Raw genomic sequence first — 24,923 nt, forward strand, 5'->3', positions numbered from 1 at the left:
ATGCCCGGAATTGGTCTACCGCGTCGCGGTTTGTGGCACGCGAAGTGCTTCCGGTCGCTGCGATATGTGGGTTGTACGACTGCACGCGCACGGCGTTTCGGCTGACTGGTTTGTCCGCCGCCGCTACTCAGCCGGCTGGAATTTAAAGAGGCAATTCTTTTATTGTTTTCTGAACTTTAGCCGCCTCGCCACCGCAATGCGGCGACCATTTCCGTCTGCTACTGGTCCTGCAGGTTGTCGGCCTCAACGCGCGCGTCACGTGATCTGGCGCTGGGTGCGTTCGATTAGTTGGTTGCACCTCCACGGCCTGCGGCTTCGAACACGCGTAACGTTGCGAGCGCAACGTCACAAAAGTTTTTTGCGACAGCTGTAAGTGACTCTAGAGAGTGTACGGGAGCGAGCCACTTGGTCACGTGCTCCTTACGCGTCGTCGTTGCTCTGTTTGTTGCCTACGTTACGCGCTACAAATGCCCGTTGTCAAGGTGGGATACGGCGACCCTGCGAGATACCGAACAGGAACCAACTCTTCACGTGCGAGCACGAGTGATACCCCCAGGCTGTGCCTGCGCGTCTTGTGAAGTGCCGTGCCAGTTTGTGGGTGGGGCGAAGAACTTCGCTACTGATCGGCTGAAAAGTTTTGGGAGAGTTTTGCAACATGGCGGCACACTCGAGTGCAATAACAATGGTGTTCCCGACTAGTGGCCCGATGCGCTGCCGCCTTTCACGACGTCGATGTGGCGTCTGATTGCGGGTCGTGCAAGTGTGGAAGTGTCGCTCCACGAGTGCAAGACGGGCATGCGAGACGTCGTGAACGCTTTGCCGACTCGCGATTGCATATCGACTCCTCTTCGGGACCGCTGTGTTGTGATGTTTCTCAACGGCTTCGCCTTGGATGAAAGTGTGGACGGGTGTGCTCAAGCACAAACGACGGACGTTGAAGTCCACGCATGTTGACGGACAGCTCGAGCCGTTGTGATGCAAGCACTGGCTTTGAAACGGGGCGGCAACATAACCCCTACCATGATCTCCAACGACCTCCGCGCTGTCTTCCTATGCACGTTGTTATGCTTCACACTGCGGAGTGCTGTTTCGCAAAGTGGTAAGTGAACTTGGGCGTTTCTTGCTTCAACGTAAACCTCTCGTAAGAACCGTTTAATAGCAATGCCGATCGGTGTTTATCTGGAAGAGGGGCCTGCACATCTGTCTACAGTGGATCGGATACGCTGCCACGGCGAGCACATGGTAGAGGTGAAAGTATCGCAGAACAGAAACAATAGCCGCTCCACGAAGGACTATAGTTTTTATTTCGTGCGATCTGACCATCTGGAGCAGTTTCGCTGCCGGCATTCATGCGGGCGACGGCTATTTTTGGTAGGTGGAGCGCGGAGTTAGGGAGCGGGGGTGCCCCTGGCTTCGATGAGTTGTGCACCAGGCGAGCGCCTGCGATTCCGCGCACGGAAGTCGAAATTTCGGGTTATCCGAAGCAGTGGGAGAAGAAATACAAGTCGCGTGCGGCTCGCGGAAGGGGATGTTCGCCCAGGTCTGTTCGCTGAAGCGGGAAGTCGCATTGTTCAAGTTGCGGCGGTAGTATGCTTGACCGAACTCGGATCTTTAGCTTTTGGCGACCGAACATTTTTAAATGAGGCCGGCTCCTCGCTTTAGCTAGGTAGACTGCTGCATTTTCATATTTGCCGCATATTTCGATATAGCAGAGCAGAAACGGGTCAACTGAGATATCTGACAGTGCTACTTTATCGTTTGTTTCTTTTTTTGCTGTGTGTGTGTGACATTGTATAAAAACAAGGTAGCAACTTTGCGTGCTATAAATATAAAGCCTCCAGAGAATTGGGAAGGTACGAAGAAAATTGGTGTAAAACTGCAGAAGAATGACTTGTTTGGCTCGAAGATCACGAAAAAGAAATACATACCGCAATATTAATAATAACGAAATTATGAAATTTAACAAGGCAAAAAGAACAGATAGAAAAAAAAAATTCGGGGATAACTGCGCTCACACAGGGCAGAACAGAAGTAGGGATACAACATGTCGTGTTGTGGTGTCCGTAATTTAGAATTGTCGGCTGGAGCAGCAGGCTTCCCAACACGGCCAATATCTAGTGTTGCTGAGGGGCTAATGAAAGAGAACTTAGGGGCAGCAAAGAAAAAGTCAGCTACCCACTGCGGTGGCTCAGTGGTTAGGGGCTCGGCTACTGACCCCAAGTTCCTAGGTTGGACCAGTTACTGCACCATTCCCTTTCCTCAAAACCAATTTTCCACTTTTTTGAGTGTCAGAACAAACAATTTGCAAAAAACAGCGCTACACAGTCAAACCATACAGTTATGGCATTTCACGTCATGCGGCATTAAGATAGCGTCGTGTTGTGTCCCTACTTTTGCTCTGTCCTGTGTGAGCGCTGTTTTTGCCAAAAGGTTATGCACCATCCGGGTCCACTGTTTGCGCTGTTAAAAAGCAAAGCAGGTTTTTCAGGTTCTTTTAGTGAGCTTATAATTAACTAGGATTGTTGGGCAGAACTTCCATCTTTTTCTCTAGGCAAAGCATACTTTCAGTTGTTGCTTTCAAGGAGGTCAATTTCCAGAGTAGATTGCACCTTGTGTGATGAAGGCCAACCATGGTGCATGCTACATAATTGGTGCATAAACTGGCACATCTTTGCTGCTGATGCACACTTTTAGATCTAGGCTTCTGCCTGGTGCATTAGCTGCTAGCAACAGTTCGATGGGGTGGTTTCGCTGAATAATAATTGCAAAAGTGATGTTATAAGAAGCTAGCGTGTAGAATGAAGACACCTACTGTGGACTGTCATATTACTGAACCATCTTTAGGGAAGCTATGCCACAGTTTTTTATTTTCATAGTGATGGTTGTGGGTGTTCAATGGATTCGTGTTTCCAAATTATACTTTTGTCGGAAAACTCCTTGTGATACTGCTGACACTTTTTACTCAAGCAGCAGTAGAAATGTTTGAGGACAATGACTGCTACCATTACGTATCGGTGAAAGTGCACTGTTTTAGTTTTGAGTCCACTGTTGCCAGCCACAGGGTGGTGGTTAAGTGCAGTGCATAAATGGGCATAAATACGCTTGCTCGCATTTCACATTGGGACCTGTTTAATTTTCTTGGTGATTTCTTTGGGTCACAGTTTCAAACACTGACCACGGTGGTGTTTTATTAAAGCGAAAAGATCGTAGACCGCATGGCTTTCTAGAGCTTGGGCAAAATTATTGCCCTCGTGGCCACAACTCTTTGGTAATCTCATGGGCTGAGTGCTTTCACAGAGGAGGAATTGATCTTTGCAATATCGAAGCTCTGCACATCTTGGAATTGCCAGTATCATGCTGTGAGCACGGATAGGTCTTAACTGTTGTGCGTGACACAGAAAGAACCGTTGTTATTATGACGTTATCTAATTCGAATTCTTGCTATATCCAGAGTTTGTCACAGATATGACGGAGTGGGCATTTTCCATGCCGGGTTAATGTTAAGCAGTGCTTGAAATTGAATTCACACTGCAGTGGGTGCACGGAAGAGCGCAGACACTGAAACATTGCTCCATCTCTTGTGTTCCTTTTGCTTGAGACGATAAGTTGCAGTGCTGTAAATGTTGCTCTAGAGCTCTACGCTATCTTCTTTGGCGTGTGCACCTTATCTGACAGCCGGCTCTGAGTGGACGCAGGTGCCTTTGGAGGACCTTGAGGACAGCTCCATCCAATATTTGCTCTTAGTAAAAATTGATCCTACTATCTTTCTGGAGATGTTGTCTGCCAGCAGAAGGCATGTTTATTGCTTAGAAAATTGAATTTAAAAACTTTCTCGCCGCTTGGTTCAAGGTCATGACGCCTACACTGAAAAGGGCTCAGTGATCTCCATTTGGAAGTGAATGGGAGCATAATATCCAGGGATCTGCGCCAAAAAAAACTGCCTTGACACACGCAGTCTGCTTGTGAACTCAGCCACTGGTGGTGACATCTGTACTTCGCTGTTTGGCCTTTTCTACTTTAAAAAAACCCTGTTCTCAGTGAACTTAGTGTCTTTGTCATTAGAATGGGGTAATTTGTCGATATAAGAAAACTTCAGCTTGTCTTTAAAGCCTACTAACTTTTGAGAAGAGCATAGTAGGAGTACGTAGGAGTGGGACAACTCAAGAAAGGAAGTGGTACAGTGAAGTAAAATATGCGTAGTGTGCTCTCTGCACTGCAGTGCCCCCTCCCCCAGTAGGGTGTAGTGAAGCCGTGTGGTTTTGTCACAGTTTGCGAATGCTGTGGGCTGTATACGGTGTGTGTCTATTCCGCCATTTCATTGTTCCCCATTTTTCTGTGTTCTGCCTGTGCTCGCGAACTTGTTACCGGTGCATGTCTGATCATCTTGGTGCCTCGCAAACTTGTGAGGTAGGGATGCAGTGCACACATGTTAATGGTGCACAAATTCTATTAAGGGGTAACAAAAAAATATTCGCCACATTGCTGCAAAAAACTTTGGTGTGTGTGCTGTGCTGCAGAATTGCATACCTTCATTGGTAAAATGGTCCGAAAGTTTCCATTGTGCCGAAAGTGGTTTCTCTAGAGGAGACAACCCACTAAGGATTGTCAGGCACTTCTCTGTCAACAGTATGGTTTTTAATCATAGTGAACTGTCTTTCGCAATTAAGGTTCAACACAGATGAGACATCATGTGACGTGACTGAACTGCCTTTTGTTATAAGGCCTTGTAAGATGCATTTTTCAAGGAAACTGTGAGAGCTATGTATTGGCTTTCTGGCTAAATATTAAGGTAATGACTCAGCTCAGGTAGCAGAACCACTTTTGCCACATTACAGGAGAGTCTGCAACGAAACTGACAGGTGGTCACTGCAGCGTGATCACTGCAGTCCATGTGTGGTCAAGACGATCCCTTGACTCCTCGTTCACATTCCAGGCTTTGTGGCGCAAAACAAGTAATTGTTATGACGGGTGTATTGGTGCATGGTTAAAGCATGTTTTCCCTCTTGGCTGAGATATGCTGAAATGGCATAAGGATGTATCCTCCTGAGGAAGTGCAAGTGTGGATAGACGGATCATAGGTGTCCACCGGCCGTGGGAGCCAGTCAGGCACGTTTCCTTTTTTTTTTGTGACTTTAGTGTACACGTGGAAGTTGGTGAAGACAACGACATGCAATGCACAGTGTGAGACTGTGTCGCAGTTGAACACGAGGCGTCATGGGCTGTGGTGATAGCATAGTGCTCTTGTGCAGTGGTCAGCGAGACTGATCTGTTCGCGCCGCCGCGGGTTCGAAGCCCAGTCGAGGCAATATTTATTTTATTTCTGCACCTTCATGGCCAGGGACGCCACAAGTTTCGTGGTTGGTTCTGACCCCGGGAAGTAACGCTTTCGCGCTAAAATTGCTGGTGGCTTAGCATTTGCTAAGAGCGAAATATTGTGCGAAAGCAGGTTTTCGCAGGTGGGCACCACGGTCATGTACCTGAAAGTGCCACCGAGGTGTCCACTGACCCAGGGAACCAGTTATGCACCTTTCCTTTCCTCAGAATCAATGGAGTCTGCAATGTCGTTAATGCCAATGCATCCAGTGAACATCGGTAGCCTATTGGTCCAGTGCAGTGTTTCTGCCAAACGTTGTCAACACAAGTGCAAGCAGCGCACATCTCTGTCACTACTGCCATGTAGCTCAAGGCACTATTGAAGTGTCCACTGACCCAGGGAGCCAGTTATGCCCGTTTCCTTTCCTTTTGTGGCTTTTACACATAAATGGAAGTTGATGAAGACGACGACTTGTGATGCACAGTGTAGTAGTTTAACACGAGGCGTGATCGACTGCGAAGGTAGCATAGTGCTCTCGTGCAGCGGCCAGTGAAGCTGATCTGTTTGTGACGCCTCGGGTACGAAACCCAGTTGCGGCAATATTTACTTTATTTCTGTAGGTATCTGAGAGGCTTAAGACACACCTCGCCTTTTTCAGGACTGCTAGTGAAACCTTGCTGTCGCACTAAAAGCCGAAGCACCAGCACACCACACATCACCTGGGGAATTCCCCAAACTACTGTACTGCCAAGCAACTGTGGGAGTATCTGAATACACACTGCATGTAAGAGTGCTTTCCAGAAAACCATGGGTGATATCAGTGCCCTAGTTTTTCAGTTGCGAATGTTTGGTTTGGTTTATGGGGGTTTAATGTCCCAAAGCGACTCAGGCTATGAGGGACGCCGTAGTGAAGGTCTCCAGAAATTTCGACCACCTGGGGTTCTTTTACGTGCACTGACATCGCACAGCACACGGGCGTCTAGAATTTCGCCTCCATCGAAGTTCGACCGCCGCGGCCGGGATCGAACCCGTGTCTTTCGGTTCAGCAGCCGAGCGCCATAACCACTCAGCCACCACGGCGGCTCAGTTGCGAATGTTGCATGTGAAGTGGTCCTGCGATGTTCAATCAAAAGTTGGCACTTGTGACACGTCTGGGCCCTTGTCAAGGTGCTTTACTAGACATTCTAGTTGTCTTCCTGGTGCAAAGCGTTCTCTGCATGGCAAAAAAAAAAAGACATACGTATCAGTGGTTTTTCTTTTCTTTTACAACAGAAGAAAAAGTTGCAGCCCAATCCACTCTTGTGCCTGTATCCCAACTTGCATCCCTTCCATCCAACCAGGCGTCACCAAAAGGGACGTTTTTGAAAAGAACGCAAGTTAGGATACGGGCCCAGCTGAGCTGCCCATTGAATCTTTTGGCTACAGAATGCATTTTGTTCGGGTGAAATCATCGACAGTCTCACAGCCGGTGCATGATGCACCTGTCGAACAGTTGCTCCATTAGCAGCCAAGTGAGAAAAAAAAGGGAGGAAGCAAAGGCTGTGGCTCTTGTTATGCGCTGCTGCGTGAGCCACCCAAATTAATGGATGAGTCATTGTCTAAAGAAGTTTCACATGCCTCGTCTTAACCAACCAAAGTCATCCAAGTGACATCTTTTGAAACATGTTCTTTCCACCCCCTTGTAAGATTCAAAGTGTTGACACTTTCTTTTTTTTTTTAATTTGTCTTTACAGAGCACCAGCTGTCACCTCGCTTCCTCGTGGAGCCCGCGGGCGGGTATGCGGGGTTGGGCGAGCGGCGGGCGCTCCGCTGCGAGGCGGTGGGGGCGCCTGCCCCACGCCTGCAGCTGCTCAAGGACGGGGAGCCCCTGACCAACTGGACCACACAGCGCCTGGTGCACGTGCTGAGCAGTATTAGCCACTCCCAAGCAGGGTCCTACCAGTGCCTGGCCGAGAATGCAGCTGGCGCGCTGCTCAGCGCCAAGGCCCGGCTACGGGTGGCACGTGAGTGTACCTCTTTTTGAACTAGGCTCATCCGTGCAGCACCACCCAGGCTGTTTGAGAGTGGTCAGTTGGACCACCTCTTTTGTGACTCACTGGACTTGGTGGTGTGTTGTTGTTAAATACTGCTCAAGAGTGTGGGTAAATTGCCCCTCAGAGGAGACATTCCAAACAATACTAGCGTCAGCTCATTGTTGCGGCACCGCAGTCAATCGCTTTGTAGCTGCCAGCCACCTGCGATGCCACACTAAGAGGCGCATGGCAACTAACTGTGACGTCATGGCAAAAGGTCAGTGCTGTTGCGTGGAGGTCCTCCTTAGAGGGGCATTTGCCATTGTGTTCTTTACTTGTATCCGACTATAGTCAATGCGTTTCCGTGATTTCCATAGCTCCACACACGTCAAGGCAAAGGACACATACAGACCAGACACCTATCCAGACAGGTTCTCCCAAAGTTTAGATTGCATTTCTTTCAAGAAGGTGCAAGCACAGATATCTTTGACTGTAACAGCACTTTAGGGCACATTTTCCGGTTCTGCAGCATTGGCGGCATTGGCGTAGGAAAACGAAGGAGTGTGAGGGAAGGAGAAGAATAAAGATGAGTAGCGCTGCACCGCTAGGCTGGCTGAGCGATAAGTTTGGATTGGTGGTGCCCTCTGTGTGCAGCAGAGCTAATTAACATTTGTGCAGTCTGCCGCTACTTGGACTCGTGAAATCTTCAGTGCATAGTGGCACGTAAAATGCTGTGGCAAAACCGACAGAGCGAGACAACCTCGCTTCCATGCCGCAGTAGCTGAGGCACAACGAAGATGATTGCACAAACTGCTGTCACGGAGCATCACGTCACACAGACGTAGTAATTTTGAGCAATTTTTTTTGTACTCTAAGGGGCCAGTAACTTCTGTCATAGAGTGGAAGGATGGATCTTAAGACTGGTGCTTGGTGGGGGTGCATACCATGCCGGCCCATTGGAGGAAAATGAATGGTTCTTTCTCTGACAGACAATGACGTTGAATCGGATACACAGGTATGCATGTGTTCGTCAAGTGAAGTTGAGAGGGAACAGGTTCATGCTCAGCGCTTCTGACCAAGGAAGGCGTGAGGGCTCGGACTCAATGTGCATACAGTGGTGTAGAATTTATGTGAACATTTCTCTAAACCCCATGGTTGACTTCGCCGCAGTACTGACTGCTAAGATCTTGAACCACTGCTCAGAAATTGGCATTACTCGGACGATGGGCTTCCTTTATTGATAGCAGATCCAAGCAGTTAAAACACCAAAAGAAATGCTATTCTATTTTTGTCTTGCGAAGTTTGTTTCTGGCACATCACACTGTTAACCGACATATTTCCTTAGTCTTGATTACTGTAAATTGCAGTGTATAAGTCGATCTCTGCAACTTGCAGCCCTCGCTGGCAAAAAAAAAGAAAAGGCGATTTCAGGTACAGGTCAGCGCTTCTCCCCGCTCTCCACTGCACTCTTTGTTATGTAGTTTCTCTCTGAATGGATTTGCAGCGTGCGCAGATCTTAAGGCAACAGACGCATAATAAGCTATGCAAACACTGGATGCTCGTGAAGTTGAATAAATAAATGGGATGATGCACGCACAGGTGGCACTAGATGTGGCTCGCATAGGTTACGAAAGTTGTATTATAACTTGGGGAGGCACTGACTGAAGTGAGAAAGTTTTCATCAAAGAGATAATGGGCTGAAAGCGAGAAATGATTTGTAGGGGTTCTGTAACACCTTCTGCAGAGATGCACTTTCTCAATCACTACATTGTGTCGTCACGAACACCTGAGCCAAATAGTACACTTCTACATGCAGCAGAGACGCCACAATTGTGCGCGGAAGTTGGCGAGCTCTCTCTGGCGACATTTTCATACTCGCGCCCTCCTCTATCGCATGCTCGTGTGTATCTCGGCTCAGAGATGGCTGTTGGTTAGATTCTTTCAGACGTCACGCAACTACCATGGCCACGGCCTGTCAGCTGCATCACTCCGCCAGGTCAGGAAGCACCGTTCCCCAGGGAATAGACCTTCCTAGCGTGTGTCATCAGAGCACAGAGCACCATTGTGCGAGGTCACTCTGGTTCATGGTCACTGCGAAAGTTGGTCTTAACCAAAGTACACATGAAACAGTTTAGATTCGTTTTTACATTCATTCCTATGGAAAATGAATTAAATAGTCTCACTTTGTTAGTCTTATCTGAGAATTCGTCTTAACAGAGTTCTTGGCCTGGTCTTCTTTTCTTGGTCCTGTTGTCTGTCGCCTCTATCCTTATCTTGTGTGTTCTGTTCATCTTATATGAATGTTCAAAACTAAACTTTTACTGCCACTTTTTCATGTGGCCTCTCTGTGCAGTATGCATCTAGCTTCTTAGCGGTGTGTGCCATGGTGGTGTTAATTTCACGTAAATGCTGCAAGGCAGTGCTTTTGGAGGCATTTTTTCTTTGCCTCTTCTTCTGTGATTATGATTGTTAGCCTTTGGCTGTGAGACTTCAGCCTGAATAATTTTTGTTGGTCATTTCTTGCACTCACTCAATTAAGCTATACCTGTGTGCAAGTTCTGAACCTGGTTATGCATACAGTGCAAGTAGCATGTGAAAGGAGGGTTGTAAGTGGTGGGCTGTGGAGCAGTGGCAGCCGACATGGCTGATGTTGCATCATTTGATGCCCATACCTGGAAGCTGTCTTGGATGCTCGGGTATGGGACGCAGTTTGTTGAAGGGAAAACAGCTTGGTATACATGGGTGCTGAGACAGTTCCACCCCAGATACATTTCCTGTCATGCGTTCATTTTTTGACGGCCATTCCTTCATATTCTTGCGCAGACCTAACACGAGCTGAAGAAGTCCCTGAAACAGTTCCTGTGAATGCTCGCAAGGGTGGTGATGTGGTCTTGGCACCGCCGCTTGTTGACAGTGTTCCGCCAGCGACTGCGGTCTGGACACGGCTGGACGGCAGAAGCTTGGACAGCAGAAACTTTGCACAAACACAGGTATGGTTTGATGTTCACTTGTCGCTGAACTTCCTTCACTGCTTGGTTTTCCGGCTAAAAAGATGAAATTGGTGTGTAGCTGAAGTACAAAAACATTGAGTAAATTTACTTGCATCTACCAATATGGAGATATTTTTTTTTTCACTGAACATTTGATCATTCTTATTCAGATTGCAGTGTATGAATAAATTCACTGAGAGGTTGCTGAAACCTGAGTCATACTGTAGTTTCTCAAGCTGGCTAGCTAATTGAGATAGAATTTTTACAGCTACCTAAACTGCAGTGATGCCTAGTTTGATGCTGCTTTGCATTAGTTACAACTTAGACATTGTTGTCTGTGTTGACCTGTCATTACTGCTGAGAGGACTGCCCTATTCCTCAGTTTAAAGCAGAACCATTAACCATGCCTCGTGTGCCTAACATAAAGTCACTCCTGGGGAACTTCGAGCAGTGTCAGTTCAGTGACGAGTGTGGTCAGCGTCGGTATTCGTGCGTTCGAGTGATACACTTGGAGTCTTTGCTTAACGGGCTTAACCTCTTTCTGTTGCCAGGATAACCGCCTGGTCATTCTTGACGTGAGCCCCAAGGATGCCGGCCAGTACCGGGTGGAACTGACCAATCCGCACACGGGAGACAACCTCTTGGGACCAGTGGTGGAGCTGACCGTCGATGACAGTAATACTGAGCTCTCTGCTTTCCTGGCTTTTGAACAGAGCTCCCGACCCTGATACGCTTGCACTGCCCAAATCTTTATCTCGTGGTAGGAAACCTCTGTAACTTTTAGTAATATCACAGCAGCGTCCCCCACAAATGACCGCATTGGTAGAACGGAAAAGATTGCGGGCATGTACACAGAGAACTTTTGCCATTTGCAGTTACGTCATCTGCTCAGCTTCTCTGCTGATGTGACGCAGGCCCCTCTGCTTGAACGAGCAGTAGAGGGAGTGTCGCATTGGGGCTGTAGCAAGTCACGTCATTAACGTTGGGCTGTACATTGTCATGTCGTCATCTATCAGGCGTGTTTGTGGGAAGTGCAGGTGCTGTTTTGTGTGTTGCTTAACTGCATTGTCTTGTCTCCAGGTGAAGAAGACCAGGCAGAACTCTCCATTGTTGTTCCGCCATCAGATCGAGAGTTCAACAACCTTGGCAATGGCTATGACAGCACTCTCGAGTGCATTGCCTCTGGCAGGTAAGAAGGCCTTCTGGGACTGGCTTTGGAGATAGCTTTAATGGTTGCTGTTTAAGCAGCCTTTCCAAGTGGAAAATGCAATGTTTGCATTGCACATGGAGTGGTTTCGAGGTGAAATGTACAGCTGTAAAGATGTGAAGTTTCTGGTTACAAACTGAATGTGAACAGTAAAAATTGGCTGCAAACCAAACCAAATAGTTTTTAATAGTTTGACTATGAATAAAAGTATTATAGACATTTTTTCATTAAATGCAGCAATGAAAGGAAACAAATGTATTGCACAAATCTTACCGCCATCTTTTGTATGCCCCTACGGTCTGTTGCAGAGGTTCTCAATCTTTTTTTTTACCCTTGGGGAACCCCAGTGGCTTTCAAAGAGAGAGAGAGAAAGATGAAGGGAAAGGCAGGGAGGGTTAACTAGGCGACGCCCAGCATGCTACCCTACAATGGCTTTCAAAAGGCCGGCTGAGGTGCTGAAGAACGCTGTGTGATTAACTTACTTCCCATGTCGGACGTGCTTGCAAGAAAAGGGCATTTAGATGCACGCCCCCAAAAAATGCCCAAATTCAGTTAGAAATGATTAGCTTTAGAGTGAAATGATCTGCTTCGAGCAACTTATACCCGTGCCACAAGCACACAAGAAATGGCAGAAAAGACTTAAGGCCTTAAGTTTGTTAACGTCATTGTACAAAAGTCTGCGAAAGAGGTTGCACCTTTTCAATTTTGCTGACCCCGTGGCCCGCACGAGCCTGGGCCACCCGTGCCGCAGTTTCGAAACTCCCGTCTTGAGGGGAATGAAAGTGGCTCAGCAAAGTGGTGAAGGAGTTGCGCCCTTGCAGTAGAAGGTGCTGCTGCTGCTGCTCAAGCCATTGTGAAGGTTTTCAGGTTGTGGTTGATGACGTCATTTTTGCGGACGCAGGACAGCGTTAAACTGGCCCACCTTGCCCCCCTATTTAGCTAGGGCTTTAACAATGCTGCAGTGCACAGCTTGTGGACCATTACTTGTGCAATGCAGTTGTGTGGTCTGGCCTTGAGGCTCTTGCTTCTGTCATACACTTTGTTTCTTGGGACACCTGTGGCCTATAAGATGTGGATTACAGATTATAATCGGTGGAAATTGCAGGATGAAAGGGGCTATTGCAAAACACTGTGTTTTGCAGCTTTGCCCACTTAGTTATCCTCTGCAAACCCATTTTTCATGCGCACACTATCTCTTGTCATAATAAAAAAACAATGGGGGCACTGGAGCCCGTTTGCCTCGTTCGGCTATGTATTCTCAGTCAGCTGTCAGCTATGTTGTGGAAAGACTCGCTGGCGTATTGTGGGGTGCTGCAGTTAATTGTCTGACTTGTGAGCTTGCTGCAGCGCCTCGGTGCATTGGTTTTACAGGGTGATCAAAAGTCGAAGAAAATGTAATGGGGGACAGGTTTATAATATAATGAACAATTTTATTGCAAGAACAGTTACATTTGCCACCGAAAGGGTACGCTTAAGCCTTTCAATTGTGTAGTTTGTACTGAGGCGCTACAGCGCCACCTCTTGGTGACAAATGGAACAATAAAATTTTTCGTTATTAAAAGAAATCCCATCTTTTTTTTTGCGTATTTCTGAGAAAACTGCATCATGCTACTGTCTCTACGCTTCGAATGAGTGAATTTTTAACTTTTTCTCTAACCCTTGAGTCGCCCTGTTTGCAAGATGCAGTAGAAATTGAATCCACCTTTTACACATGGCCACTTTATGCATGTGTGCCTCTCCTCCTTGAGCGCCACCGGTTGAAAAACCACCAGCTTCTACTGCAGATGCGCAATTTATGTTAGCATCAGGCGCAAGTGACAGATGGTGGCAGCTATCAAGGCACACAATTGCCACTTCGCAGGGGAAGTTGGCACCTCGCGGTGCCAGATCGTGCTGCCAGATCGTGCCTGGCACTGCCCACGTGCATTTTGTTTTCGGCCACTTTTCTCGTTAGCGGACGAATTAGCTGAGGGCACCGCATCTCATGAAAAATGCGAATTAGTGAGTGCCATTCTGAAATGTGACGCTTGGCGGCGAGTTTCTATGGACAGGCAAATCGCAAGTTTCGAATGCTTAGAAGGTTTTAAAACTTTGAATAGTAAATATTCTCTGTGAATTTGGGGATCAAACAGCAAACAGTATTCAGCAGCTATTTTGAAACTTTGAATGCGCGCATACCTGTGTGGAAATGGTGCCTGGTGAGGATGTCATGTCAGTGGGCAAAAAGAAAAAAAAAACATGATATGAGATCTTGGTGCGACACATGGCAAATGACGATTAACATCCGCAAAACCGTTGTTATGACTTTCACTAACAGAACAGCACCTTCCGTATTTACTTACAAAACAAATAATACCCCTATCCAGAGCGTGAATCAATACAAATATCTTGGTCTTTTTTTTACATCGAACATGTCATGGTCCAAACATGTAGATTTAATAACCTCAAAGGCACTTAAAAAGTTAGGATACCTGCGTCGCGCAATAAAAGCTGCTCCTAGAGATACTAAACTACTAATGTACAAGTCGCTAATCTGTCCGCTACTTGAATACACCTCACCTGCCTGGAACCCACATAAACAACGCGAAATTAACCAAATCGAGGCAGTCCAGAAAAAAGCCATTCGCTTTATATATACCACAGGTTTGATAGGGATTTCTCACCTTCCACAGCACTTTCATCACTGGGCCTGCAACTGCTCTCAGCTCGACGAAGGGCTGAGTCTTTAAAATTTCTGCATTGTATTGTTAACTCTTCTTGCCGGACCTCTTCAAATGATTATCTAATCCCAGCTATACCATCTAAAACTAGAAGTCACCACACCCTAAATATCACTCCTTATTTTTCCCGTACGAACACTTTTAAGTACAGTTTCTTTCCGCGTGTAATCGAATGCTGGAATTCTTTACCTGGTTGTATGTGCTCTCTTCCCTTAAAACTGTTATTAAAGGCTATTGAATAGTATTGCCTTTTCTTGCATATGTTTTTTTTTCTCTACTCACCATGTCTGTACTGTTCGCCATTGTTGTGCTCCTTGTTTCTCTACGTTGTTTTGTTTACACCCACCCCTGCAACAGCCCAATAGGGCTGCAGTATGTACAAATAAATAAATAAATAAATAAATAAATAAAATTATGGAAAAATTGCTGCTCTGTGCCACTTTAGTCACCCTTGAAGTAAAGACCAAGATTGTGTGTAAATTTTGGCGCTGTGTCTCAGCGGCTGTATATGAGGTTCACCCGCTTCTCCCCAAACTGCTGTGCCATGGCAGGGCATCTCATGAATGGGACCCCCGTTCTTCCCCTTATTCTTCCTGTAGGCCTCTGGACCAGGTGCAGATTGAGTGGCTGAAGGATGGTAGGGCCCTGGGTGAGCTGCCACACGTTCTCACCCACTGGAACCGCACCCTGACCCTGCTGCGCCTGGGGCCCGGGCACACTGGCCGCTACTCCTGCCAGGTCACCTTTCGACATGCCCCTGAGGACTCCTCTGCTGTCGTGGCCCATGCCAATGTCACTGTGTCAGGTGAGGGGCCCCGTGTATTGTGTCTGGGCATTAGGTTGCAGATGCTTGTAATTTGGGGGATCATCGTGTGGGTGATATAGGAGGAAGTCATTCAGGGTTTCATGGGGGTAGTGCAGGGTTCTCAACCTCGAGAAACCCCACATGTCTTCGCTTCTGTCTATTCGTGCCTGACATACATGTGGATGCGCAGACTTTCAGGAAATGCCCTAAATCAATAAATAGTGGCTAGCTGTACAGCGGAACTGCCTTTTATGACCAATTGCAGTGCAATTGTCAGTCCTATAGTCCGTTTCATACATCAGGTGCAATGCTGTGAAAGCTAGCGTTCTTGTTTGCGCTGCCTGCATCCGCGACCAAAAAGTAGTGCGTTCCTTGTGATGAGCGAAACACAGTAAATGCTTTGCCTGCTGGCTTATTACATGACACATTTGTCATGAGCTTGATTAAATGCACTCTTATTGCTGACAACACGCTGTCGCTTTCTCGTGACTTAGACCCGTTGGCCACGGATCAAGCGCGGAGTAACACGGCTTTCTTTATTTTTCCGTGTGGACTGTTTCCGTACCTTTCATAGCTTTGCAGCTGATGTGTGGAACGGAGAGTAGATTAATGTTGGTTAAGGAAAAGCGGAGTTTTGGGCATGCATGGATTTGCGTGCGCAAGGAAACTAGGAACGCTCGCCAGGGAACTCAGTATTTTGCTCACCTGTGTTCCTGGTATGGCGCCAATGTGTGTGTTGTGTGCGCAGTGCTGCCCTCCCTGAGCCAGAGGGTGAATGAGGAGACGGCAGTGGAACTGGGGCAGCAGGTGCGGCTTCCCTGCGTGGCTGAGGGCCACCCAGAGCCCCAGGTGCACTGGCTCCTGGATGCGCGGCCAGTGGACCAGAGCACAGGGCACTTCCACGTTGGCGACGGCGGCAGCCTCGAAATTGGAGCCCTGGCTATGGAAGATGCCGGGGTGTACCAGTGTGTGGCGGAGAACCCGCTGGGTGAAGCGCGCGCTTCTACCTGGCTTCACGTCAAAAGTGAGTGACCACTCATTCGACTAAGCATTCATGAGCAATTGGTGGGGCTGTTAAAACTGTGGTGAAGCTTTTGCCTCAAGGGCTTCTGTGTCCAAGTGCTGCCGCTAGTGCTCATCTGTTTTTACCTTTCCTCATCGTATGCCAGCATCCCGCTCTGCTTTCTTGTTTATCTGAAAATTAGGGGCATGTGAATACATTTTCGCTGTAAGTAACCAGGAAAACAGTTTGATTCAATTTTTGAATATCTCATGTCAGGTTTGGTGAGTAATCGCAGTTTCAATTTATTGAGTATCTAGAGGTAACTATTCCACGATCTTCGAGATGGGGGGTTGCAGTGTCACGGCGATGTTAGCCTGTGAAGAACGGAGCATTTTTGCTCTCTCATGCTTTTCTAAGTCACTAAAGCTTGCCTAGTGCAGTGTAGTACAGCTCCTGAATGCATGCAGTGTGTGCATGGCAGATTTCTATCGGCGTGCTTCCTGCTATTTATTGCACACCTTTGTTATGTCTACACGGATGGTACAGCGTCATTTGTGACAGTGTTCAGCGCTGTTTCTTATGTGCCAAGTGCTTGCATGTTTGTGCCATGGGGTGGTGGCACTGTGTGACAATGCTTTGCCTTTCAGATTTTATCCCGCGTTACCTACATTAAGCGCTTCTCCTCTAATCTTATTTTATCTGTTGAAGAGTGTAAGCAGTGGCATACTTGCGGCTTTGAATTTGTTTTCCGGCAACCATGAAAGCCAACACTGACGCAGTGCTTGCGTTGGACATGTTGGTAGTTCAGCATTCGTGTCTTTTTCGGCGTTTTTATCTTTCTGTTTAGGTTCCTTCCGAATCCCACTTGCAGTGCATTTCCTTCTGCAGTGTGTTTGCTTTCGCATCTGGGCTTTGTCATGCTGACATACAGCGGTGTGATCAAGCAGAAGTGTTGCAGTGCACACAATTTACCGTCTGCTGCTTTTTCCGGCAGCTTGAAAATTTGAAGTGACCTTTTCTACAGAAGTTTATTTTTGGGATGTTTGAGGGATCGCCGCAGAGTCATAATTAGTCGCAGATTTTATTTCATGGTTGATTTCCTGTATCATAATTAACGGCATATTTTCCTGCATTCTGAGACTTTAATAATCTCAGAAAATATTTGAGGATTCTGAATATTGCTAGTACTTGCTTCGAAGCCCAAATCAAATTGAGTACTACAGTAGGTTTCCGTTAAGACGACCTCAGCTAAGATGAATTCTCGGATGGGATGAAGAATGTGACAACATTTCGTTGGTACGTTAGGTACGTTATAGGACTCAGTGCAAAAAAATTCTGCTTAAGATGAACTTTCGCAGCGACTGCAAACGGTGGCGAACCCACCAATGATACTTATGGGATATCCATTGGCTCTGTCGAGGAAAGAAAAACTAAATAAAACGTTTTCATACAAGAAAGTGCGCCCTTCAAACTAGCTTCCACGCATTTTCGCGTCAAAGTGCTGCCTTGCGGGTGCGTGCATTCTTGGGGGAAGCTTTCTTGCTCTTGCCAGATCTCGGCATCACGCGCATGTCACATGTCACGCGTTGCCTCCCACAGACTAATAGGTGCATAAGCATGGAGTGCACCCGCTTGTTGACTTCAGGGCCACATTTTCGACTCATGTGACGTTGCTACATACATTATTGAAGTGCAGAGATGGCCAAATATTGGCACTGCGCATGTTGCCTGTGGCATGTGGTAACAGCTATGTTGCGGCAGGAGCAAGGTAAGACAGAGTCGCACGCTACCCTGCTGGTAACCTTCAAAATGCTCGGAGCAAGATGAAAAGCAAAAATGAGAAGCAAAAACGCACATAAATAGCAATCGCTGTAAGAGTACTAGACCAATGCTGCTTTCTAGTAGGATAATGTGAGCTTGTTTCATGGCCTCAGTCTTTAGCTCACTTTATGCATAGTACAGTAAATTATCTCCATATTTGCAATTAACCTCTCTCTGAACGGATATTTTATTCATTGTTTTCATGCAGTTGATCCCGGATATATTGAATTAGAAGGGGATCGCAAAATAGCTTGATATATCAATAGTTCTACGTATATATAAAAAAGGTGGCTGTAGACAAGCTGATGTGTAAACTAGAAAAGAATGCACTGCAGCGACATTCCCGGCGGCGTTTTGGCAGAGCACCACTCACGTGTTGCTAGGCCTAGCCTGCTCGCATCAGAATCGTAGCTGCCATTGCTTGAAACTAGCCACTGCATATGATAAGAGGTCTGATCTTAATACCAGTACACTATAAATAGAGTAAGCTCATTAAAATTAAGGTACAGTTGGTTTCTGCAGCACCTTCGACACCAAAGTGAGCAAAGCACACCTGGCGAGGGTCACCGCTAGGCAAGCTGTGCATTGAAAGCTGGCTTTTCCTCATGGCAGCTGTGTTGTGTGGAAAATCAGTAGGAGAGACCGAAGGCTGTCCTCACGCACCCACGTTCACCTCGTCACGTGGTTTTAGGACGTTAGTGCAGCCAGCAAGCAGGTTCCCAAGGCCGCAGAGACGAGTCGGATGTACGACTGTGGCAACGGCGTTAAGAGAAGCGCCACTCGCAGGGGCACGGCGCTGTTCGACAGGTCGATCGTTCTGGTGAATGGTAGTTCGATAAACACTAACAGCAGTGCTATACTGCACTTCTGTTAACAAACTTCCGATAAGACAAACAAATTTTCTGGTCCCTTCAAGACCTTCCTAAATAGAGTCTCTTACATTTAGGTCAGTATTCGAAACATTCTCAAATATTTGTGCATGCCTAATGTGTAGCAGCATGACAGCTGTTGGCTCTTAGAAATGTACATGTTCGCTGCATGTTGCATTTCTTCCTGGGTCACCTATGCAGTGCTTGGATGCAGTTTGTCCACGGCTCTTGTTTTCCGCTTAGTTCTCTCTGCATCTGGACAGCACACGCAGTCATCACAGCAACTGGGCCGATGTCGTTTGCCACTTGCAGTTCACGACTGTGCTGCTGCAGTGTACCTATATGCCTGCTGCTCACTCCTTGATTCCTTTGTGTGTGCAGTCTCTCCGCCGAACTTCTTGCGAGCCCCCGAGAATGTCACTGTTCTGGACGGAATGGATGCCCAGCTGCTGTGTGCAGTTGTGGGGGCACCACTTCCCAACACCAGCTGGACGTACAATGGTTTGTTGCATCACCTCTTGTCACCAATATCATTGTGATGCTATTGTTACTGCCAGTAGTGTGCCGAGAGCTTTCTGAATCGGAAGTAGACTAATGCGTTGGAGTAAAATCTTTGCAAAACGGCTTCTAAGTGAGCGTTGGTGAGGGTGTGATTGTGCCCCACTTTCTGATGTAGTGGGCTTGATGGTACGACCGACTATCCAAGCCTGTTGTGATATTTCATCGTGATTAGTTGCATTGAACACTCTCACCTATTTTGTGTCTAGTGACAGGGGGAAACTGGGGCTGCATTCCATGTGCAGCTCCGGAATTGTGCGGGTAGCTCTGAGATGTCCAGGAGATTGAAACTGGGCTGTGTTGTCAAGTTGTGGAAGTAGCCTTCTGTGATTCAGTAGTGCGTGCTCCTCTCCTGGTCCCAGATGTGGTGCCGGTGCACAATGAGGGCCGCAGCCAAATCCTGGAGAGTGGCACGCTGGTGATTGCATCTGTGGTGCTGGCCGACGGAGGCAAGTACAGCTGCACCCGTGCCAACTCTGCTGGCTCCACCAGCGCAGAGGCCTACCTCACTGTGCTGGGTACGTCCTGCCTTGCTGCCCATATTTCTTGAAGAGAGTTTTGTAGCGATAGCTACATACGGCAGCATTTCGAGCCTTCAGCGTGGCTGCGCCGCCACGCTGTCACGTGGTTGGTCACGTGGTGCGGAGCAGCTGCTGGCGGTGCGGCGCCGTGGCTGATCATGTGGTTTGTCACGTGACCAGCCACGTGATGCGGAGCAGCTGCTGCTGCCGGCAGCGCGGCGCACCGGCGAAACCGAGCTGCCACAGTTGTGGGCATGCGCTGTGTCAAGTGGGACGAAGATGAAGAAGGAACGCCCAGGGAAACGGAGCGGCGATAGACTGACTTTGCAGTTAACTGAGCAAGTTCCACTCGACCAGCTGTAGCTATTGCGTCACTCCAGGTTTAACCAGAGCTAAACCACCGCCAGTTTTTTTTGGTCGTGCATGTGCTTCTCAAGAGGTCATATATTACGATTGGCAAAGCTGCGTGTAGGACCCTGTGATCAAGGAGTGGCTTTTGTCACTCGAGTTCTGTATGTGCGGTGCAGACTTTAATTTTGCTTTGTGTAATCCTTGATTGGTATTACAGTACCGGTTGTACATGCCAATAATCAAACGCAGTTCAAATGTTTTTCCAAAGCCAGCCGTTGTTTCAAAGAGTGTCTTGTCACAAAGTGTTTTGCATAGTGGGCCATAAATCTTGCTGGCAGGTTGGCCATAACATGGTGGTCAGATGGGCCACCTGCCAGAGGCTTTGCACTGACAGACGTTGGCAAAATCTGCAATTGGGTTTTTTACTGCTAGCACAGTAAAACCCCTAGTGCACTAAAGAGAAATAAAAGAATTTTTTCTGTCTCCTGCCGCTGCAGTGCGTACCCAGATCGTGAAGCCTCCTGTAGACACGCGAGTCATCTTGGGGTCAACGGCTGAGCTGCAGTGCCGCATCTCTCATGACCCGAGTGTTCCCTATCAGGTGAGCTGAAGGTCTCGATGCGACGATGTGGCATTCTTTAAAGAACACCGAGGTGACTTTTGATCACGGCTTCATGTTGTGGAACGATCCACTAAAGTGAGAGAGCCATCATACCATTTGCAGTTAGCAACTCCGCTTCATTTTGTGCAGATGTGTCTGATAGCTTAGCATATCAGGCTGGAACGGAGCCAGAATCAACGTGGCGTGTGTCTACCCTAGTGGAAAATTCCCATAAGCGGAGAAGGCGACCACAGGTCTCCTCAATTTGGCTGCACTTTCTGCACTAGTGCACAAAAGTGCCATGCAAGTGCGGTGCCAGTTCATGCAGCGCGAGTGTAGCCTAACACCACTGCTCCTGGTGCAGTGGCTAAATCGAGTGCAAAAGTGCAGAAATTTTAAGTCTGCCATGTGTTTGTCGCATGGTTTGACATATATGCATGGGATTGCGCTAGTTGTATTGAATGCTGTGGATTTGTTCGAAGTGGTGCATCTCATGGAGCGGCCATAAAATTTGTTAATTCGAAAAGTGATGAATTTTGCACTGCCCTTTCTGTTGCGTTGTGCAAAGTGGCGTGGGTCGACCGCCATGCACACGCACATGCAATGCCATTTCACCTGTTTGGTGAGGGCACGGTGCAGATGCTGCGTCTAGTGTGGGTATGTGGCCATCTCAACGGTGTTGGCCGTGGAGACTTCTGCTACAGAGTGTGCCAAGCACCTCGCACTACTTGCACTACTACAGGAGGCTAGTGCAGAAGTGCAGATGAACTTTCGCAGCATGAAGTCAAATCGACTGCCGAAGTGCAGGTGGTGCTGGCTGTACAGTCGAACCTCGTTATAACGAAGTAGCATCGGGACCGTAAATCAGTTCGTTATATCCGATATTCGTTGTAACAGTAGACATAAATATCGGCTGTGACAAATTCGTAATTTGGCTCGCGCAAATATTCTAGACACTAAAATGCATTATATACTTGGCTTTGAACCCACTACAAACGTGGTAATCCTTACCTGTCTCCTTGTGGCATTCAATCAAAATAGGCCGGAATATGGGAAGGTTGACACGACTGTTCTTACGTCGCCGCGCACGTGAAAGTGCGTGGCGCGAAACGACTGCACCATGTGTCTGCGCATAGGCGACTTGGTGTAGAGAGAGGAACTCGAGTGAGACACAGCGGGAACCATCGTGCCTGCGTGCTCTGCCGAAGCGCGATTGGTGGCCCCGAGAGGGACCGTTGAAAAAAAAAAGGCTGCCAAAGCAGCTTTGAGAGAAGAGGAGGAGGAGGAGAGGGGGCGTTGGGCGAGAAGAGAAGGAGGAGAGGCGGCGTTGGGCGAGGAGACATATGCAACGCCAGCCCGGGATCAGCCAAACAGGTTTGCATTCGTTCATTTGAAGAAAGATGTTATCTTCGTCTGGTGGCTTTTCACAGCGCTGCGCAGAATGAAGTTTTCTACATTGTCCATGCTCAAGAGGGCCTTTTCTACGTCAGCAGTTTTCGTCGTCGGGAGTTTTTCCAAATATCCTTTCAGCCTCCTGGCCATGTCCGCGGCATCCGCACTGCTCATCGTTGGTTCATCCCGTTCACTCTCACCGCTGTCGCTGCTGCTGTCATCCTCGGGCAACAAAACGCGATCCACAATTTCTTGATCCGTCAGCTCGGGCGCCACGGCCAAGTTCTCATCGGCCGAAACGAAATCGTCGAATTCGACGCCTGGGACTGCCAGCCGATCCCAAGTTCTGTCCAGCTCTGCCTGGTCTTCGGGCTGCACTTCTTCTTCGTCGGCAGGCATAACAAAACCGGCATCCGCGAAACAGTTCCTTATTGTCGACTGCCTCACCTCAGTCCACGACCCGTACAACATTTCGAGTGTCGTCTTGATGTTTATTGTTGTCGATCTATGTCGATCGATGTCAAACACCAGTTGCGTCACCAAACGCTTCCTATAATTGCACTTAAGCGAACGAATAATGCCTTTGTCTAAAGGCTGCAAAGCAGAAGTTGCGTTCGGTGGCAAAAACTGCAAGCGAACTGCCTTCAGCACGATCGAAACTTTATGCACCGAACAGTTGTCCAAAAGCAACAGGACCTTCCTGTGCTGCCTCTCCATGTCCTGGTCGAACGCTCTCAGCCAGTCCTCGAAAAGCTTGGTCGTCATCCACGCTTTTTTGTTCGACGTGTATTGAACCTGCAAATTCCGGACGCCTTTCAGGCACCTCGGATGTGCCGACTTGCCGATGACGGTGAGCCGTCTTTTGTCGGAGCCGTCCATGTTCACGGCAACGACGACAGTCACCCGGTCTTTGTTTTTCTTGCCCCCATGGCAGGTCTCGTTCTTCATCGCCAGTGACCGCTCTGGCAACAACTTGAAAAACACGCCGGTTTCGTCGACGTTGTATACGTCGCACTCGTCGTACTCCTGGAGCAGAGGACGAAAATTCTCCAGCCACGTTTGACATGTCTCCATGTCGACAGCGGACCCTTCGCCAGACAAAGTGTGGCACGCGATCTCGTGCCTATCTTTGAAACGTTGCAGCCAACCGCTGCTTGCACAGAAATCGTCATGCCCCAGTACGCAGGCCAGGCTGTGGGCCTTCCGTTGAAGAAGTGCTTCCGACACCGGCAAATTTCGCGCCCTCACATCTTTAAACCAAGAAAGCAAAGCCGCTTCCACGTCCGGGTGATGGCAAGGCCTAACTCGTTTACGGTCGGCTTTTATGGCGTCCTCGGTGTTGCCCTCAATCTTCTTTCTAGTGGCCAAAATGGTGGATAACGTACTTGGAGGAACGCCGAATTCCGAAGCAATATCCTTTTTCTTGCGGCCACTGTCCACAGCTCTCAGTATCTGCAGCTTTGTCTGGAGCGAGATCGCTTTCCTCTTCGATGCCATTTCGAGCGCTGCAACAACAAGACTGGCCGCTGTGCTGATGTCAGAACGCCGGCCTCAAAGTTGCCAATGTTGCTGCGCTTGCCTTTCTTTACCGCTGGACAAGTGGCGCCGCCTTTCGGCCCTCTGTCATGTCATGAGCTTTCAGAGTTTTCGCGCTCTGTTCACAGGTGGCGCGACTATCCAAACGCGATTTTTGTGCCAGACGGCAAAACTTTTTCAAACGATAAAAAAAAAAAATTCAGCTGTGTATCGGCCTTCGATTTTCATTTTGGTTTTTGTTTTTTTTTATGCTACTTTCAAGTTCTGAGCCTCGTGTAAACCAAATATTTCTTCGTTACAGCCGATATCGCGGCGGATCTCGCGTTTTCGGTTTCGTTATAAAAGAATAAATGTCACTGAAATGAAGCATGACCAACCAAAATTCGTAATTAGTTCGCTATAACCGATAATTCGCTATATCAGTGTTCGTTATAACGAGGTTCGACTGTACAGTTGAACCTCTATGTAACGAACCTCTATGTAACGAATTCCTGGATTTTACGAAATTTTTCAATTCCCCAGCACATCCCCCATTGAAGCCCATGTATAGGCGACCTCCATGTAACGAACTCGTTGCGGCAGTTGACCTTGATGTAACGAATCCGTGGCTCTGATCATCGAGCTGTATCTTGTAATGTTTTGCCCGAAATTTGACCGGGCAGTGCGCAACTTTAATGAATATTGTTTAAGTAAGTTTTTATATTAAAAGGTAAAGTAGACCGCGAGCAGAACACTTGCAATCGCAGCAAACAAGCAGACCTCAGTGATGATGATGATGTTGAGCGCCGCTATCGCCGCTCCGTGGCAAGCGTAGCAACTTTTAAGCTTTCATTTTGTAGCTTGACACTAGGTGGCACTACTATGACAAATTTTTCGTGGTGTTGCGGCGCAGTTATGGTAAGCCTTCTTCGTCAGCGTGTTGACGTGTGTGTGTTGGTGTGTGTTTACGGTGTCGGTTCGTTACGATGAGTTCTGCTGTGAGGAAACGCAAAGTTTTGTTGCTTGAAGATAAGCTCTCGATTTTGAATGCGGTTACCGCCGGCGAAAAAAAGAAGGATGTCGCTGCCCGCTTCAATATACCAGCCAGCTCCCTGTCAACCATTCTTGCTGCAGAACAAAGCATCCGCAGTGCGATGGAGTCGGGCACTAGCGCCCAGAAGAAAAGACTGAAGACGTCGACGTATGCTGATGTGGACAACGCCGTGTTTGCATGGTTTTTGGAC

The 24,923-nt window shown here is 47.9% G+C and overlaps 1 protein-coding gene across 1 annotated transcript in view; it reads left to right on the forward strand.

Annotated features, from left to right (window-relative positions):
* Nucleotides 1-440: 440 nt before the first annotated feature.
* sdk (sidekick cell adhesion molecule) overlaps nt 441-24,923 on the forward strand; it is a 70,342-nt gene continuing 45,859 nt past the window's right edge. The window contains exons 1-10 of the mRNA XM_077634288.1: nt 441-1,099; nt 7,048-7,317; nt 10,150-10,316; nt 10,868-10,991; nt 11,397-11,505; nt 14,843-15,048; nt 15,797-16,072; nt 19,123-19,242; nt 19,662-19,817; nt 20,669-20,772. Of these exons, the coding sequence (XP_077490414.1) occupies nt 976-1,099; nt 7,048-7,317; nt 10,150-10,316; nt 10,868-10,991; nt 11,397-11,505; nt 14,843-15,048; nt 15,797-16,072; nt 19,123-19,242; nt 19,662-19,817; nt 20,669-20,772 (1,656 nt within the window). The 5' untranslated portion in view covers nt 441-975. The remainder of the gene's footprint in view (nt 1,100-7,047; nt 7,318-10,149; nt 10,317-10,867; nt 10,992-11,396; nt 11,506-14,842; nt 15,049-15,796; nt 16,073-19,122; nt 19,243-19,661; nt 19,818-20,668; nt 20,773-24,923) is intronic.

The sequence above is a fragment of the Amblyomma americanum genome, chromosome 8, assembly GCF_052857255.1.
Source record: "Amblyomma americanum isolate KBUSLIRL-KWMA chromosome 8, ASM5285725v1, whole genome shotgun sequence".
Lineage (NCBI taxonomy): Eukaryota > Metazoa > Arthropoda > Arachnida > Ixodida > Ixodidae > Amblyomma > Amblyomma americanum.